Below are 18,317 nucleotides of genomic sequence, written 5' to 3'. Positions count from 1 at the left end.
AGGTCCCCCTAAGGTCTCCATAGCCTCAGTTTGAAACTGAGGGAAGAAATTTAAGGCACCTGATGAGGCAGCTCCCAGCACCAATTTGTCCTCAGCCCAGGAATCTACATCACTTTGTACAATGCGTTCTCTGTTCAGTTCATACTCAGAACATCATCAGAACAGTGGAGATGTAGAGAGTTGTGGTCTCGGGAAATGCTGGGTAATTAAGGGAACCCCTGCCCAGTATATAGTAGGTGCTCAACAAAGGCTAGCAGAAAACAACAGACTGAGGTCCAGAAGTGACTCTTACTGTCCTCCACCGTAGGATGTGAGAAAGGGGATCTGGGCTGGGGAACCTGGGGATGGCTGCAGATGGGGGGCATAACTCTAAACGAGGGGACAAAGAGGCCTGCGGAGAGGTTGCTGTTGAGGGGAGAGGCTGATGTCCCCAGGAAAGGGACTGGAGTCTGCCAGTGCCTCAGCAACTTCTCTTTGTCTATCCATCCTTGGGTCTTCCTGTGACACTGTGTTACTTGAAAAATCCTGGAAAAGAAACATTAGCCTCCCACCCCACTTCTTTGGAAAGAAGAGTGATCCAACTCTCCTCTTAAAATCCCACCCCCATGATCTCCATGAAGGTACCTGACTCCTTCTCTTATGGATTCATATCCCACCACTCCCCAAGGCCACAGTTCCAATCACTGGACCTAGGTAAACTTATCAATTTTTATTTTAAGGCAAAAATAATCAATGGACATCAAGGTTTCAAGACAACTCAACAACTGGTTTGTTTCTGTGTCCTCTGTCATGATTCCAATTACAGACATGTCCTTTCAGCCAGGGTCTGTGAATTGGCACCTCAGGTTGATGGGTCAGGCTGGTGGTTGCCATCCACATCTCCATCCCTGTCAGAGGTATCTTCAGTGGAAAGGGGCATTAACTCCCCCAGGCCATGTCCATCCTGTAGGAGGGGGACACTGGACAGAAGCAAGGCACACCTTGAGTATGGGGACAGAAGCAGAGTAGGTGGGGGCTGAGCCCCTCCCTGCTGCTAACACGCTGCCAAGAATGGATTCCTCAAGTGGCAGGAGGGCCAAAAGACTCCAAGCCTTGAGAGGCCATTCAAGGAACAAGGTATGGTTGTGTGCTATTGGGTCCCTGTTCCTCAATCACAAAACTTGTGACTTTCCTCCTAATATTCCTAGAGTGCTAATGTCCAGGGAAGTCTGGGGAGGAGGCGAGGAGGAAGTTGAGATGGGTGTCCCTGATGACACAAGAACCCCCCCTCCACTGTATTTCCCTCCCCCTGAGGGATTCCCGCCCTCACACAGTACCCAACTCCCTCCTACCATGCACCCCAGTCTGGGGTTACAGAGCCTTGATGGGTCTTTGAGACATCCAGTAGATCATGGCATCCACCAGTAAGGTAGGCATGTAACTCATGGGGAGGTAGAGGAGCTTGGCATCCCAGCCAGATGAGTATCGAGTGCGGGGGTGGCAGGCTGTTAGGGCATGTTCCACGCAGTTTGTCACCAAGTACAGATTGTTGCAACATGTTGACTTCAACTTTTTCGCTGATTTTTTGACTGCCCAAAGGGAACAACATATTGTCACGTTTTAATCTTGCTTTGGGATCAACTTGAGAGAAGTTTCTAAAAGCATCCCACCTCTCCCCACTCATCTCCAGGTTGAATCCATGGATTTCATCGGAGTGTGTCCTGACTCCTTCCCACAGGAACACTCTCCACACTATGCCCCCTCTGGCTCTATTCCTGGGAATATGTGCTCCGCAGAAACTGAGGTCTCTACAAACACTAGAAATGTAAGCACCTGAAAACCAGCTGGCTAATGCCAGCTTGTCAGGAATCCATACATTCTTCCCTCTCTGGCTTCAGTTTCCTCCCCAAATAATGAGGGCATTAGAGGAAAGCGTGGCCCCTAGGTCTAACAAGCCTGGCTCTTCCTGAGGTCGGCAGGTGGCCACACGGGACCATGGGGATGGAGTTAAATGTCCCCACTGTGTGGGCTGAGTCAGAGCCTGGAGGCCTGACCCAGTCTGTAGGAGGAGCTGGGATGGGCTCAGGCTGCCCCACAAGGGTTTGTCTCCCTTCCCCCCAGTCCACAGCTCACTCACCAGATGCCAGGAACTTCTCCCCATAGATCTCCTTGACCTCTGGGCTGGCCTGATCCCATGCTTCCTGGATGGCCCTAGAAATCTTCTCAGAGTTGGTTACTCCAGTGTTGAAGAAACCAGGCTCAATCACAGCCACCTTCACCCCAAAGTAGGAGAGCTCCCTCCTGCAAGACAGACAGGCAGAGGGGCAAGGACGTCAGAAGGCTCGGGGACAAAACACAACAAACAAACCCGATATACACCTAACTTGGGATTGGGGTGGGATAAACTCAGAAGCTCGGACAGGTTCCAAGAGCAGCATCCAGGGGGAGAAAATAATGATGATGTATAGTCTCTGCATAAGGTGTGCACATGTTTTCCAGTACTGTCCACACACGTGCTGGCTAGCTCACATCCTACCTCTTCTGCTGTGAAGCACCACTTACATGCCATCTCTTCCTATTTCCCTTCACATCCAGTCCATCTCCAGACTTTGCCCATTTTACCTCCTGTACCCTGCTCCCTCGTCTGCCTTCTGTTCTCTGAGGAACATCTCTGCCTACATCTCAGATCCCCGATACCCAGAGTCAACCTCTGCCCTGCGGCCAGTGGGTTCTCCAGAGGCTGATTCGACCACGTTGCTCCCCTGAGTAAATCCCTTCCACGGGGTCCTGCTGCCAATAGCAAGAAGGTTTGCAGCCTGTCCGGGGCCCCCGTGTCTCCTTGAGCCCACCTGCCCAGCATCCCCTCTGCCTGACCAGACCTTGTCCACTAGCCTAGAGGACCCCACAGCATAGGCAGTCAGCCATTACTCACCCTGGGCTTGGGCTCGAGTCGTTCCCTCATACAGGAGGCCTTTTGACCCTACTTTGCCAGGTTTCCAAGTTCATTTCTTCAATCCTCAGCTCAGGCCATTCTCTAAGACTCTCCCCTTGTTCCACTGGCCACCACCACCACCACAGCTAGCTAAGTTAGTCACAACCATCGTGATAGATGGTCACAGCATTTGTGTCTCTCTTGTCCCTTTCTCAGCTGTCAGACATTTTAGGTCAGGGATCTCGTCTTGTTGTCCTCAGACACATTTGTTGTACACTCACAGAAATGCTGAGAAGCATCTTGTTGAACTGAGTCAAATGCTGGACCTCCATGTCGAGGGCCCCCTGAAGCTGAATATTATAGGAATTATGGACATGAGCTCTGTAGCCAAATGATCTCAGGTCCAATTCTGCCTCAAGCATTTCCCAACCGTGGGCCCTCCTCCAGGGCAACCATAGGTGAAACCAACTGTATAGGCCTGGGGCCCATCCCAATGCCCAGAACATGGGAAGGTGCTTCCCAGTGAATTCCTAGCACGAAGCAAGACAGAGGCATCTGGAAGGAAGAGGCTTTGAGGTTGTGAGTGATTGAACCCCCTGGAAAATCTCCCCCAGAAGCACAGAAGCAGGAAGACTGAAAGGATGGGCTCTGTCCCAGTCCAATACCTGAGGGAGTCGGAGAAGGCCTCAACGCCATACTTGGAGATGCAGTAGCTCCCACCCAGAAGGGACACCCGGCCCATGATGCTGGAGATGTTGACCACGCGGCCCCTCGCCTTCCTCACTAGGGGCAGCAGGCTCAGGGTCACCTCTATCAACCCCAACAAGTTCACGTCGAGTATCTTCATGAAGTCCTGCTTGGTCAGCCACTCATTGGGTGCCGAGGGAATGGAGATGCCAGCATTATTCACCAGGCCCCAGAGTCCTGGTTACAGGGTAGGGAGAGAGCAACACCGTGTGCCTGAGTGAGACACGACTGTGGTTCCAAGTCACCTTCCAATCCACTTTTTTTTTTTTTTTTAACCACATCAACAGCATCTACGTGTATAAAGGAAAAGGGTGCAAGAGAGGAAGTGAGAATGAAGTGACTACAGGGCATCAGCGTTTGCACACACACTGAGCTATTGGACTGCAGGGATGTTCCTTCTCAACTTGCCGCTCCTCAGTGCCTGGCATACCAGGGGCAATAAGCCCAGCTTCGTTAAGAGTGTGCCCAGGTGCACCCGGATGGCTCAGTCAGTTAAGCGTCTGACTCTTGATTTCAGCTGAGGTCATCATCTCACGATTTGTGAGATCGAGCCCCGCATCGGGCTCTGTGCTGACAGTGTGGAGCCTGCTTGGGGTTCTCTCTCTGTCCCTCCCCCACCGGCTCATGTTCTCATTCTCTTTCTAAAACACACACACACACACACACATACACACACACACCATTAAAAAGTATTTTTAAAAAAGAAAAAAAAAAAAGGATTTGACAATGAAAATGCTGATCATAGGATACATAACTATGTAACTGACTCCGGAAACTGACATTTGGAAAATCTCCTTTTATCTTTATCATCTTCTATGTTGTATACAAGGAGCATGTTTTACGTTTTTAATCACAAAAAAGACATCAATGATGTCTTCTTTCCTGAAAAGGGCAGGCAGCATAATAGAGGGGGAAGAATAGGACCCCTCACCTACATTTGACCAAAAGTCCCTTCACCTCCCTCATAAGCCTCAGTGTCCTCATAAGTTAAGTGGGGCTGATCTTAAAGCCCTGCAGAGGGCCCGGTGGGAAGGAACCAACAAGAAAATGTGTATCTGCTGAGATCAGGAGCCTGGGTCTAGCCTGGCTCAGCCCCATGCTGCCCCGTAGCAAGCCTCAGTGTCCCAACACCTCCTCAGACTATTGGCCCTAAACTCAGGCTGGGCTCATTTAACCCTGGGCTCAGACTCAGGCACTCAGGCCTTTTGCTCAGGAAACTCCAAAGCTTGAGGCTTTGAAAATCAAAACATCCTGGGAATCTTCCCAGTTAGCAGAAGAGAGGTCTCCCTTGCACAGAGAAAAGCAACAAAGAGGCACAAACAGGAATCTGGGCAGTACCTCTGTCTCCCACACGCTCCTTCACCCACTCGGTGGCCGCAGAAATGCTCTCTGTCTTGGTGACGTCCAGGATCACCGTCTCCAGCCTGTCTGACGTCTGGTCTCTCAGCTGCTCTACCCCCTTCTCCGTCAGACACGCGGCCAGCACCCTCAAGCCTCGCAGGTCCAGCTGCCTGGCCAGCAGGTTCCCGAAGCCCGAGTCACAGCCTGTGATGAAGACGTACTTGTCTCGGAGGTCGCTCACCACCTGCCTCTCCCGGTACCAGCGCAGGAAGTAGTACAGGCCCACGAGGGTCGCCAGGTACAGCCACATGGCTTTGTGGGGAACACACAGGCTGAAATGAAACAAGAGTGTAGCCGGTGTTCAGACAGGATGACTTAGGAACACACAAGGTGTGAGTAGCGGGCCAGCCGCCAGGCTGTCTGACATGGAGTCCTCAAGTTCTTCCTGGTCACTGCCTTTAGTGAGTACTCTTGATTCCGGCCTCAACTTGCATGCTCTTCGGTACATTAATGCTGTTTCTACTAGATGCCATTGGATTTCACAAAGAATCCTTTGACATGAGGATACTTTTCTCAGTCACCTTCTCCTGGTCCTTCCACTCCTCCCATTTTCCTCTGCCCACCTACTCCCTCAGACACACTCCCCCAACCCCCCCCCCCCACTGGAATCCCCTATGTCCTAAATCTCATGGTTCAGAACTGTCTTCTTACTTTGTTCTTGTTCAAGGCTGTACCTTTGGTCTCCCTGACCTACTGGAGATTCTTACGAAGAAGATATATACACTGCGAATCAAGACGCATGTGGTTTCAACACCCAGGTTTGCTACCAACCAGCTGTGTGACCTTGGCTGCCAGCTTATGCTATGAACCAGGGTTTCCTTATCTGAGCCAGATAAGAATTCAGAATTCATTTCTGAGAAGACTAAGTCATTGTCAGTCTCACTGAGATTGGAAAAGGTAAAATGTTTAAGGAATAGATTCCCTCCAGATACAGTATTTCTCTGGGGCGGAAAGGTGTTCAGGAGACTAAAGGGGTGTCTGATATCGGAGGCAAAGATGGGGGAGAAGGGAATGAAGGTGGGCACACGCAGGAGAGAGACTGTTCCCAGTTGCTGGGAACGTTGAAAGGAAGCACTTCAGCAAAGCGGGGCTCACAGCTGCTACCCTTTCAGCAGGCCCCGGGTGCCTGCCTGCATTGCCCTCTGCCCCTCCCACATCCAGAATTTCAGACACAGACTCAGAAGGCAGAAAAGACTGGCTTGCACAGGGACCTAAAACCTCACGCAAGCAGTGAGGGCTGTAAGCCCCATAACTGCAAAAGTATCCCCCAGCAGGTGAAAAGGACAGAAAGGGGTACAGATTAAGCCTTTAGTTGAAACTGTTATGTGCAGAGAGGTGACTGTAGTCCTGAAAGCATTTATCTCTTAAGGCGGAAGCGGTGGCAGCCTGGCAAGGCCTGGTCCTGCAGAGCCTCACCTGTTTCTGCTTCCTGGGGGTCACTGCCAGGACCCTCCTAACAAGGGCTTCCTCAAGGGCAGTGGAGAAGAAGGCAAGGAGGAAGGAAGGAGCCCTGGAAACTCTCAGCGACCCAAAGAGACACGTATGTCCAAACCCCATTAAGGGATAAGGCCGTGTTTCTTTACTTGAAAGGAATTGGAGATTTTTTTTCTCAGTAACCACAGATTCCTTCAACCATCAACTTTCAGGGGGCCACGCGGCAGAGACACCTCCCAGCCCTCAGTACCTGCTGCTTCACTCTTGTAAATCCTCAAAACAACGTGACCGCCTGTCAGCGGTGCCAGGAGCTTCGGAGTTCATTTGTCTGAAATCACAGGAAGTTCAGAGAGGATAGTAAGAGAAAGAGGATGGGGTGCCACTCACTTACCTGGGAGCTGTGGGGCCCAGAACGAGAAACCCCGCAGGGGCGCCAGGGGGATGGAGACTCGCTGCTGCGGATCTCTGCGCTGAGATCCTGCACAGGACGTCCAGACGCTGAGATCCCCACGCACGCCCCCAAGAGGGGCAACTCTGTCAGATTCCCCAGACAGCACCTGTAACCGAGCGCGCGCTGGAGCGGCGGCGCGCGCCCCCTGGTGGTGCCCTGCCGAAACTCAGCGAGACCGCCTTCCCGTGGGCGCGTCCCTCCCACCCATTCCCTCTTCGCCACCGGGTGTGGATCTTCTGAAGAGGGGAGCCATAGGTGATGGAAAAGGGAGCTGGAAAGGACAGGGAGTAGGTACTAATTGTGCAACTTGTTTCCAGGCCTACAGGTAGGCAGCTTCCACTATCTGGAGAGGGAACGCAAAAATGCAGAGACACATCCGTGCCTTCACTGTGAGGATCTGACGCAGGGATGTCATCGGAGTGTGTCCCCACTCCTTCCCACAGGAACACTCTCCACACTACGCCCCCTCTGGCTCTATTCCTGGGAATATGTGCTCCGCAGAAACTGAGGTCTCTACAAACACTAGAAATGTAAGCACCTGAAAACCAGCTGGCTAATGCCAGCTTGTCAGGAATCCATACATTCTTCCCTCTCTGGCTTCAGTTTCCTCCCCAAATAATGAGGGCATTAGAGGAAAGCGTAGCCCCTAGGTCTAACAAGCCTGGCTCTTCCTGAGGTCGGCAGGTGGCCACACGGGACCATGGGGATGGAGTTAAATGTCCCCACTGTGTGGGCTGAGTCAGAGCCTGGAGGCCTGACCCAGTCTGTAGGAGGAGCTGGGATGGGCTCAGGCTGCCCCACAAGGGTTTGTCTCCCTTCCCCCCAGTCCGCAGCTCACTCACCAGATGCCAGGAACTTCTCCCCATAGATCTCCTTGACCTCTGGGCTGGCCTGATCCCATGCTTCCTGGATGGCCCTAGAAATCTTCTCAGAGTTGGTTACTCCAGTGTTGAAGAAACCAGGCTCAATCACAGCCACCTTCACCCCAAAGTAGGAGAGCTCCCTCCTGCAAGACAGACAGGCAGAGGGGCAAGGACGTCACAATCTCTGGGACAAAACACAACAAAAAAGTTTGCCAAGACATCATTTATATTGAATATGATGAATAAAATGCAGGAAACAATTTCATAGAATACCATGAGGTGTTGTTAAAGTGCTGAGAACAGGACCCGGCTCCAGCAATGCCCCAGTCACCAAAGCAAGCATTCAGGCTGGGTCCCCTGTCTCAACTCCTCCTCCAGAAAGTGAGTCTTCCTAGTCACTCAGCATCAAGAAATCCAGAACCGGGGCGCCTGGGTGACTCAGTTGGTCGGGCGTCCGACTTCGGCTCAGGTCATGATCTCACGGTTTGTGAGTTTGAGCCCGCGTCGGGCTCTACACTGTCAGTTCAGAGCCTGGAGCCTGCTTTGAATTCTGTGTCTCCCTGTCTCTCTGCCCCTCCCCCACTCACGCTCTGTCTCTCAAAGAATGAATAAACATTTAAAAAATTCTTAAAAATAAAAAAAGAAAAGAAATCCAGAACCTCTGCTGAGAGAGGAGGAATTCAGGGAGGGCACATCTTCATCAGGGCACACTCTCCCCAAAACTCCAGAGCTCCAAGGTCTCAAGGTGGGGGGCAGTGGAGAAGGAAGACCCTCTTCTGATAAGCTGGGTGAGGCGAAGAAAGCTAGTATGACTTCAAGTTCTGGAAAACATCCTGGGAATCTTCCCAGTTGGCAGAAGAGAGGTCTCCCTTGCACAGAGAGAAGCAACAAAGAGGCACAAACAGGAATCTGGGCAGTACCTCTGTCTCCCACACGCTCCTTCACCCACTCGGTGGCCGCAGAGATGCTCTCTGTCTTGGTGACGTCCAGGATCACCGTCTCCAGCCTGTCTGACATCTGGTCTCTCAGCTGCTCTGCCCCCTTCTCCGTCAGACACGCGGCCAGCACCCTCAAGCCTCGCAGGTCCAGCTGCCTGGCCAGCAGGTTCCCGAAGCCCGAGTCACAGCCCGTGATGAAGACGTACTTGTCTCGGAGGTCGCTCACCACCTGCCTCTCCCGGTACCAGCACAGGAGGTAGTACAGGCCCACGAGGGCCGCCAGGTACAGCCACATGGCTTTGCAGGGAACAGGCAGGCAGGCTATGATCAGAAAAGGGTCTGGCCTCCTCAGTCAGGATGGCTGTATAGGCAGTCTGGCCTCCAGGCTCTCTGGCATGAAGTCTTTAATTTCCCTCCTGATCATTGTCTTTCCGGAACATTTTTTCCTATCCTCAACCTGTCTGCTCTTTGGGCTACTTTTGTAAGTGCTGACATATGTCCTTGAAAATCCCAAATCCTGCCCAGAAAGATAGCTTGCTGTCAGCAGGGCTCCCTCACCCTTTCCCTGCCCTCTGCTCTCTGTGTCCATGTGACTACACATGGGGTGACATGGGCTACTCTGCACTGGGTCCCAGGTTTAGAGCTGTTTCATTGTTCTGCCAGCATGCTGGGCCTTGACATTCCCAAGCTCAGGAGGGTTCTTAATGGGAAGCTACACTTTGATTCAAGACACATTTGCATTCAACATGCTCTCTGGGCCTGGGTTTCATCATCTGGCTCAGGACACAGAATTCATTCCTCAAGAATCTAAGTCACTGACAGCCTCTCGAGGGGTTAGAAGGAGAAGGCAGAGAGTATAAGGTCCCCTCCCTTTAGTAGGGAAGGGGCAGAAAGGTGTTCAGGAGACTAAAGGGGTGTCTGATATCGGAGGCAAACATGGGGGAGAAGGGAATGAAGGTGGGCACATGCAGGAGAGAGACTGTTCCCAGTCGCTGGGAACGTTGAAAGGAAGCACTTCAGCAAAGCGGGGCTCACAGCTCCTACCCTTTCAGCAGGCCCCGGGTGCCTGCCTGCATTGCCCTCTGCCCCTCCCACATCCAGAATTTCAGACACAGACTCGGAAGGCAGAAAAGACTGGCTTGCACAGGGACCTAAAACCTCACACAAGCAGGGAGGGCTGTAAGCCCCATAACTACAAAAGTATCCATTCAGTTGTATCCCAATGATGGTGGGGAGGAGGCGGGAGCTGCCCCCTCAGCAGACTCAAGATAGGACAGGAGACTGGACAGAATAGCTGTCCGTGGAGGGGCTTCAGGATGAGGCAGATGACATCACATCATAAAAGAAGAGTGGACACAGCTGGCGATGGGGCGGCTTTCTCAGGGAACCCCGGTGGCCTCTGACAGGATTGGGCTCTAGTCCCTGCTTACATCCACTGAAATGTACCAAGCTCCTTCCCCAGAAAAGAAGCCTGGGAGGGAGGGGGTCATGCAATAGTTCAAGGGATATTGAGGCCGGCTTACACTGGACCTCTTCGCCCTTGAGGCTCTCCTGCCATTGTGGCAGGACCATTGAGTTGTGGCCCTAGGCAGAGCCCTTCAATAAGTTTCTGTGGTTGTGTCCTTCAGGAAGCACTGGCAGAAATCAGAGACCTAACCGGTGCACAGCTCCCTGACACTCTGGAAAGACAATCTGGATGTGGTCCCAAACACCATTCCTCTTGAACATCTCTCCCCAAGAGGCCACAGAATGGCTGGGTAAGCATTGTTTGGGGGGGAGGGGTAGAGAAATGGTAGAAATCCAGAAACCCCAGGTAAAGCCTGAAGCAATGATTTCATCTGATTGAAGCAGTATGGGTCGCCCATGTGCTGAACACTAGAGCATTGAAGGCTGCAGCCCCTGGGGGGCAGGGACTGAGTCTCACCAGTCTTCTAGTACCCGGCAGCACGTGGCGTCTTACAAGATGAACACATGCGAAAGTAGATGACCCTCCAGCATCCCACTTCCCTCTCCATTTTCACCTGCATTTCTCACACTGTCCTGCCGTGAGATTCCCCAAAGCCTCCCTTCCTCCCCTCTTAATGAGGGAGGAGGTTCAGGATGATCTTGTGAGTCCTTTCCATTTCAACTCTCGGGGAGTCTAAGAATCTATGTCATGGTCAAGAGGGAACTTTAGGAAGTCAAGGCCTCCGGAAACGCTGGAGAAGTCAAGGGGCATTGCCGTCCAGCCCAGGTTACGCGCTCAACAAAAGTTAGGAGAAACTGACTAAATCTGGGATTAACAAGGAGTGTCAGCACATCTACAGAGAACCTGGGGGAGGTGCTAGGGATCAGGAAGTGGGGGGGGGGGGAGAGTTCCGAGGGAGGGACAAAAGCCAGGAGATGGATAGGAAATTACAGGGTGGGGAAGAGTGAAGGCATGCTGGGAGGCTGCTGGGTGGTGCCAATTTCCCTGGGGACCTTCCAGTGTCTGTCGATCCCTCAGAGCCTCCTCTTCCTGGCACTAACCTTGCACACCTCCACATACATTCTCTTGGGAAATCATAGGGAGGAAACAGTTGTCCTTCATCTTGTGACAGCAAAGACATTTCACCTCCCATTTCTCAACCCCTCCCCAGGTCATCCCATGTTTCTCTCCGCCTCCACAAAGGGGACTTTGCTCTCACTCAAGAAATTTCCCAGAATTCCAAAGGCTGAGTCACCTCCACCCAAGTGTATGCTGTGCTTCTAAAACTTTTTTATCCACAAGAGGCGCTTCGAGGGCAGTCAGTTTTAACCTTTTGGACATTGTGGATCCTTTTGAGAATCTAAGGAAGACTCTAAGCCCCATAAAAATGACTTAACACAACATACAGGATTTTGAATATGCTTTTCAGGCAGTTCGCAGACCACCTAAAGCCATTAGGTGCCAGGAATCTAGGTCAAGAATCCCTATAATAAGGATTTACAGTGTGACACAGGCTAGTTGTTTAACCTCTCCGTGCCTCACGACATGATAGAAGCCTTTGCCTATGACAGTGTAACAACTTAATGAGGATCAAACAGTACATGTCAATCACAAATGCTAACTTGTTGCTATATCGCTTTTGTGGTAATTCATAGTGGCATTGGGAATATTCTTGACCTTTCACGTGAGAAACAGAACACGAGACAACTAAATGAAAGAGGAAGCTGGTGTCGATCCAACTGAGAGAAAAACGGCTCATAGTGGTGGGACTGGGCAGAGGTATCTCAACCCAATTCCCCAAGAAGGGATCTCTCCTTCCTCATCCCCAAATAGTGGGAAAGGAACATGCTTATGCCAAGCACTTTACGTATCTCGTATGTCCCATACAATAACCCCTGAAGGAAGCATCAGTCACCTCACTTTACATATAAGGAAACTAAGACTCAGAAGGGTAAAGTGACTTGTGCAAAGTCACACAGCTACTAAGTAACAGAACACGGTGTCAAAGTCAGGTCTGGTCCCCGAAGTAGCGTTAGCTCCACTGTGCCTCAGCGAAGAGCGAGTAAGCAGGAAAGAGCTGAGCAGAGCCAAGGACAGGGTCGCTGGACCACATCCTTCTTTGGGACGCCCGGGGACCAGGCTGGTGCTGTTGGGCAGATAAGGCTGCCTCCCTGGCAGGGGGAAGCTGCAGCAGGAGGGCCAAATGACCTCTGTGGCTGGGCTTGGCTTCTGTACTCAGTGACCTGCTGGCAGCTAGGCTGGGAGCGGAAGTACAGTCGTTGCCAAACTCCTCAGCCTAAACCAGTCCACAGTCCATCCGCCCTCAACACACAAAGTAGGGTCCTCGGCCACACAGGCCAGACGGCCTGCCCAGCCCTCCTTCCAGGGTCCAGGCACAAGCCCTTGGCCCCCACCTGACCCTGGGAAGCTGCCTGCTTTTATCTGTGCCTCCAATAACTCCTCCCTGGTACCTTCCTTCCTTTCTGATTGTTGATTACAATATCTTGTCTACATTTTTTGGAAAAAAAAAGTTGGGGAGGTGGTAGGAAGGAGAAAGAGCAAATTTCCAGGAATTGTTTTGCTGCTGCTGTTCCTGTTACTTGGAGCAAAGCTGTGTGCTGCTCCCCTCCTGCTCAGGTTGGCAAGAAGCCTGGGTCCTGCCCCCTCTGTCTTTCCCTTCCTTCCAATCTCTCTCTCTCCAGCTGCACACCTCCTCCCTCCAAAGAAAAACAGCCACATGAAAACTGCAGAGCTGTCACTTATTTCTTCCTGAGGGAGCAGCTTTCCCTCTGTGCCTCTGCCAGAAGGCACCCCATCATTTCCTCCTGCTGCACATACACATTCAGTGATGTGGGGGAAGGGGGGCCGGGGAGCAGGTGGAGGGTGATGTCTCCATACGGGAGGGAAAAGATCCTGGGGTCAAAGATTCGGAGACCCAGGAGACATGAGCCACTCGATTGCAGTCTTGAGAGGAATGGAAATGGCCATGAGTCAGAATGTGTAGAGAGAAAGAACAGAGATGAGAACTAGGTCTTCCTGGAGGGTGCTTGCTCTAGTAGAGCCTCCACCTGCAGGGGTCAAAGGTATGGAGAAGGAAGTGAGAATTTTCAGAAGGCTCTCTATTCAAAAACGATATCCATAGGATAGAAACTGAGATCCAAAAGAGAGAGAAAATAGAACTGTCTGAAAAAGCAAAGTAAACCACATTTTACATTGTCATAGCTCATCATGACGGATTTCTTGGTCTAGCCACGGTCTGATGTGTGAGTAGAAGTGTGACATGATAAGAAATGTATATTTGGTTTCTGCCCCTAATTCCTGAGCTCTTAAATCCCTTGGAATTTCCCAGATAGTTTCAGGATGGGGACTGACTCCCAGAAAGACCAAGCCTTGCCTAGATGCTTGGAACGCCCAACCTCACCTCCTGTCCTCTGGGAAGAAGTCAGAGACTAGAGTTATAATTTATAATAGATCATGCCTTTATGTTGAAGCAGGCATAAAAATTCCGAAACTGTGAGGTTCAGAGAGCTTCTGGGTCGGTGAACATATCCACATGCCAGGAGGCCAGTGTACCCAACTCCATGGGAACAAAGCTCAGGACCCTTCCCGACCTCACACTATATACTCCTTATCTGGCTGTGCATTTGTATCCTTTATAATAAACCAGTAAACAAAGTAAATGTTTCCCTGAGTTTTGTGAGCCATGCCAGCAAATTATTGACACAGAGGTGGGGGGATTATGGGGACTTTGTAACCATGTTGGACAGAGTCATGTTTGTGACTGGCATCTAAAGTGAGAACAATCCTGTGGGACTGAGCCCTTAAACGTGTGGAGTCTGACACAAACTTCAGGTTGGTGCCAGAATTGATAAATTTTAGGACACCCACGGTTATAGGGTGTCCGGGAGTTGGAAAACTAATTGGTATTGGAGAAAAACCCCTACATATTTGGTGTCAGAAGTGTTATGAATAGAGAAACAGTTTTTCTATAGAAGGCTTTAAGAAAATTGCAAAATTAGGGGCGCCTGGGTGGCTCAGTCGGTTGAGTGACCGACTTCGGCTCAGGTCATGATCTCACAGTTTGTGAGTTCGAGCCCCGCGTCAGGCTCTGTGCTGACAGCTCGGAGCCTGGAGCCTGCTTCTGATTCTGGGTCTCCCTCTCTCTCTGCCCCTCTCCTCTCATGCTCTGTCTCTCTCTGTCTCAGAAATAAATAAACATAAAAAAAATTAAAAAAAAAAGAAAATTGCAAAATTAAAAATATCTCTTAAAGATATTAAAAATATCTCTTGTGGAGATAGTTGCACAACAATGGGAATATCCTTAATTAATTAATTGAAGTATTAATTAACCAATGAATGAAAGTATTAATTACTTTAAATAATTAATTAATTACACCCAATGTGGGGCTTAAACTCATGACTCCCAGATCAAGAGTCACATGTTCTACCAACTGAGCCAGCCAGGTACCCCTTACTTAATGCTACTGAACTATATAATTAAAAGTGGCTAAAATGGTGGGATGCCTGGGTGGTTCAGTCGGTCAAGCATAGGACTTTGGCTCAGATCACGATTTCACAGTTTGTGGGTTCGAGCCCCGCATCGGGCTCTGTGCTGACAGCTCAGAGCCTGAAGCCCGCTTCGGATTCTGTGTCTCCCTCTCTCTCTGCACCTCCCCCGCTCATGTTCTCTCTCTCTCTCTGTGTCTCTCCAAAATAAATAAACTTTAAAAAAAAATAGCTAAGATGGTAAATTTGACGTTATGTTTATTTCACGTTATGTTTATTTCACGTTATGTTATTTCAACAAAAAATTAATTAGCAATCTTAAAAAAAAATCACCTCCTTGAATCGATAAACAGAATGTGGCCTATCCATGCAATGAAACATTACTCAGACATAAAAGGTCATGAAATGCATATACATGCTATAATGAGGATGAACCTCAGAAACGTTATGTGAAGTGGAAAAAAAAAGACACAAGGGTCACGCATTGTATGATTCCATTTATGTTAAATATGCATGATAGGTGAATCCACAGAGACAGAAAGCAGAACGGTTATTGCCAGGGGCTGGGAGAAGAGGGAAGTAGGCAGTGCGTACCGGGTATGGGGTTTTCTTCGGGGGTTATGAAAATGTTAGGACCTAGAGAGGGGTGGTGGTTACATAATACCATCAATGTACTAAACTCCACTGAACTGTACACTGTAAGCCGGTTAATATTGTTATGGGAACTTCACCTCGATTAAATATGCGTACGCAATCCCCTCCAGCCAACACACCTTGAGCCGCGCGGCTCATGAGACGGGCTACCTCTCTGGGCTTAACAGAAGATGAGAAAGCCCATCCTTTCTCCCCGCAGGGGATACCACAGGGTATGTCAGGGGTCAAACGATTAACTGAGGTGAAAGCAGGCTGAGAAGCAGGAGGCTCTGCTGACACATCCATGGGCTCTGAGCCTTGCCCTCTAGCTTGGCAGGAGAGAGAAGCTTGGTGTCTGTCTCTCTCTCAGCCACCCTTGGCCACACTTCACAAGAAGTATGAGGCGGTGGGGGAAGGATGCTGTTCTCCCCCTCCGGGTCTAGGAGACTCCCTGAAGCTCAGTGCAGCCCCCTTTCCCACCCCACGTTTAATCCTCCCTCTGGGTCCAGCTTCTCACCCCAGAGCCAAGATGCAGGTTGGGGAGACTGGCAAGGGATGGGTGCGAGCCAGCGGCAAAGGGCAGAGTGACTAAAAGCCTGGCTGATTTTCAGATTTCTTTTAGCCCGCCCACCCACATCCAGTTCTGCTTTTGTAGGAATCAACAGACAGGGGAGAGTGGGATTCCAAGCCAATTTAGAGTGGAAAGCACGTATGTGTGTAAAGCATTGACCACAGGCCCAGCCCTGTGCTGAGCACTTTACCTTGTTGGCTCACTTAATTCTCACAACACCCCTGTTAGTAGATATTATCGTCCCATTTTGCAGAGGAGAGGACTGAGGCTTAAGGAGGCAAATTCCCATAGCTAGTGAGTCAGGAGTCTGGATTTTAATACTTGCAGCCTGACTCCTCCCCGCCCCTGGCACACTGGGTCTTCTGCTGTGACTTCCCCTCTATCTGGATTGGGGGAAGGCAGGAAAAACACTGACCCTCTCCCACAGAGCCTCAGCCAGTGACACTGCTTCCTGGATGAGAAGGACGGCCCTGAAGCCCACAGCAAAGCCAGCCCCACAGCCCAGTCCCTCCAGTCTCCTTGCAGCTCCCCAGCAGCCCAGACCCACCACCGGCCCTCCAGGACCAGAGGCTCTCCAGACAGAAACTCAGGTGGGTGTCACCCTCTCTCAGGGAAGAAGGGAACCAGGGCTTGAAGATAATTGGCTTTTCTGCACAATCCACAAATGTTCCTAGGGATAAATCAGAGGGGTGTGTGTGTGTGTGTGTGTGTGTCCACATCCATAGCCCAGATGGCGAGACAGAGTTAAGACTTCCTAAGGAAGGCCCACACGAAAGGGCCAAGGGGAGAAGTGCCAGGAGAGAAGTGGAGGTCAGAGATGGCCTGGGGCTGGAGATAGGGTGGGACCGGCCAGGCTGGGGAGGAACCTGGTCAGGCACCAACAGTTCTGGTCTCTCCCACCACTGAGCCCTAAGAAAATGTCTCTGCTCGCAGGTCAAAGCTGGCAAGGGAGCTGTGTACTGTTTATACACAGTTTGAATATTTAAACTACCTTTCTTGCCTCTTCAGACCCAGAATCTTCCCCCAAAGCCTCCTGGTCCCGGTAGCCCACTAACTTGAGGCTTAAGGCTGCTTTTGAGGTCTCCGTTCTCTTCCAACCCTCTCTTCTCCCCACCAGGCATTTGCTGGTCCTGATGTCAGTCAGGGACAACATGGGGCCTACCCCCTCGGAAGGGTTCACCACAGCACCTGCCAATGACTTTGGGGAGATCCACAACTGGAATGAACTGCTCTATTTCTTCAACCACACTTTGCCCGAGTGCCACATGGAGCTCAGGGAGGACACCAAGCAAGTGACCCTCTTTGTCCTCTACCTGGCCATCTTCGTGGTGGGGCTGGTGGAGAACCTCCTGGTGATCTGCGTCAACTGGCGCTGCCTGGGCCGGGCGGGGCTGCTCAACCTCTACATTCTCAACATGGCCATAGCGGACCTGGGCATCGTCCTATCTCTGCCCGTGTGGATGCTGGAGGTCATGCTGGACTACACCTGGCTCTGGGGCAGCTTCTCCTGCCGCTTCACTCACTACTTCTACTTTGCCAACATGTACAGCAGCATCTTCTTCCTGGTGTGCCTCAGTATCGACCGCTACGTCACCCTCACCAACACCTCTCCCTCCTGGCAGCGCCACCAGCACCGGATGCGGCGGGCCGTGTGCGCGGGTGTCTGGGTCCTCTCTGCCGTCATCCCACTGCCCGAGGTGGTGCACATCCAGCTGGTGGAGAGCTCGGAGCCCATGTGCCTCTTCATGGCGCCCTTTGAAACGTACAACACGTGGGCCCTGGTGGTGGCCCTGTCCACCACCGTCCTGGGCTTCGTGCTGCCCTTCCCTCTCATGGTGATCTTCAACGTGCTGACGGCCTGCCGGCTTCGGCAGGCGGGATGGCCAGAGGGCCGGCGCCACTGCCTGCTGGTGTGTGCCTACGTGGCCGTCTTTGCCATCTGCTGGCTGCCCTACCACGTGACCCTGCTGCTGCTCACGCTGCACGGCACCCATGTCTCCCTCCACTGCTACCTGGTCCACCTGCTGTACTTCTTCTACGACATCATTGACTGCTTCTCCATGCTCCACTGCGTCGTCAACCCTATCCTCTACAACTTTCTCAGCCCGAGATTCCGGGACCAGCTGCTGAGTGCTGTGGTCCATTACCTTCCCAAGGTCCGGGCCAGGGGGGACAGACGTGCTTCCTCCCTCTCCTCCTCCTCCACTCAGCACTCCATCGTCATCATCAAGGAGGGCGCCCAGCCCGCCGCAGCAGGCCCCAGCACCACCCAGGCCTGAACTTCTAAGCGCCAACTACCTCGCCCATCCCTGCCCCTCAGCCTCTCCTAGGCAGCTGAGGTAGATCCCAATCTTCTCCACCGGCAAACTAGAAGGCTAGACGTGTAGGTGAGAGAATTGGGGGGGGGGGGGGGGG

General features: G+C 51.6%; 2 protein-coding genes across 4 annotated transcripts; one reads left to right on the top strand and one right to left on the bottom strand.

The window, feature by feature from the left end:
• Positions 1-689: 689 nt before the first annotated feature.
• Positions 690-9,204, bottom strand: RDH16 (retinol dehydrogenase 16). Of its 3 annotated transcripts, none has more exons than XM_058742322.1 (6): positions 7,787-7,950; positions 4,997-5,331; positions 3,577-3,835; positions 2,117-2,280; positions 1,332-1,568; positions 690-959 (listed from the first exon to the last, which is right to left on the bottom strand). In XM_058742322.1, exons 1-5 carry the CDS (start codon positions 7,843-7,845, stop codon positions 1,351-1,353), a joined length of 1,035 nt encoding a protein of 344 aa, XP_058598305.1. In that variant the 5' UTR covers positions 7,846-7,950; the 3' UTR covers positions 690-959; positions 1,332-1,350. The 3 variants fall into 3 exon arrangements, with proteins under 3 accessions (XP_058598305.1, XP_058598307.1, XP_058598306.1); XM_058742324.1 differs by lacking the exon at positions 7,787-7,950 and adding an exon at positions 6,885-7,107; XM_058742323.1 differs by lacking the exons at positions 4,997-5,331; positions 7,787-7,950 and adding an exon at positions 8,728-9,204.
• Positions 9,205-16,039: 6,835 nt separating this feature from the next.
• GPR182 (G protein-coupled receptor 182) lies at positions 16,040-18,308 on the top strand. Its single transcript, XM_058742321.1, has 2 exons — positions 16,040-16,492; positions 17,020-18,308. The coding sequence occupies exon 2, from the start codon at positions 17,036-17,038 to the stop codon at positions 18,179-18,181; it is 1,146 nt and encodes a 381-aa protein (XP_058598304.1). The 5' UTR covers positions 16,040-16,492; positions 17,020-17,035; the 3' UTR covers positions 18,182-18,308.
• The last annotated feature ends 9 nt before the right edge of the window (positions 18,309-18,317 follow it).

The sequence above is a fragment of the Neofelis nebulosa genome, chromosome 8, assembly GCF_028018385.1.
Source record: "Neofelis nebulosa isolate mNeoNeb1 chromosome 8, mNeoNeb1.pri, whole genome shotgun sequence".
Taxonomy (NCBI): domain Eukaryota; kingdom Metazoa; phylum Chordata; class Mammalia; order Carnivora; family Felidae; genus Neofelis; species Neofelis nebulosa.
This window is presented reverse-complemented; position numbering and strand designations above follow the sequence as displayed.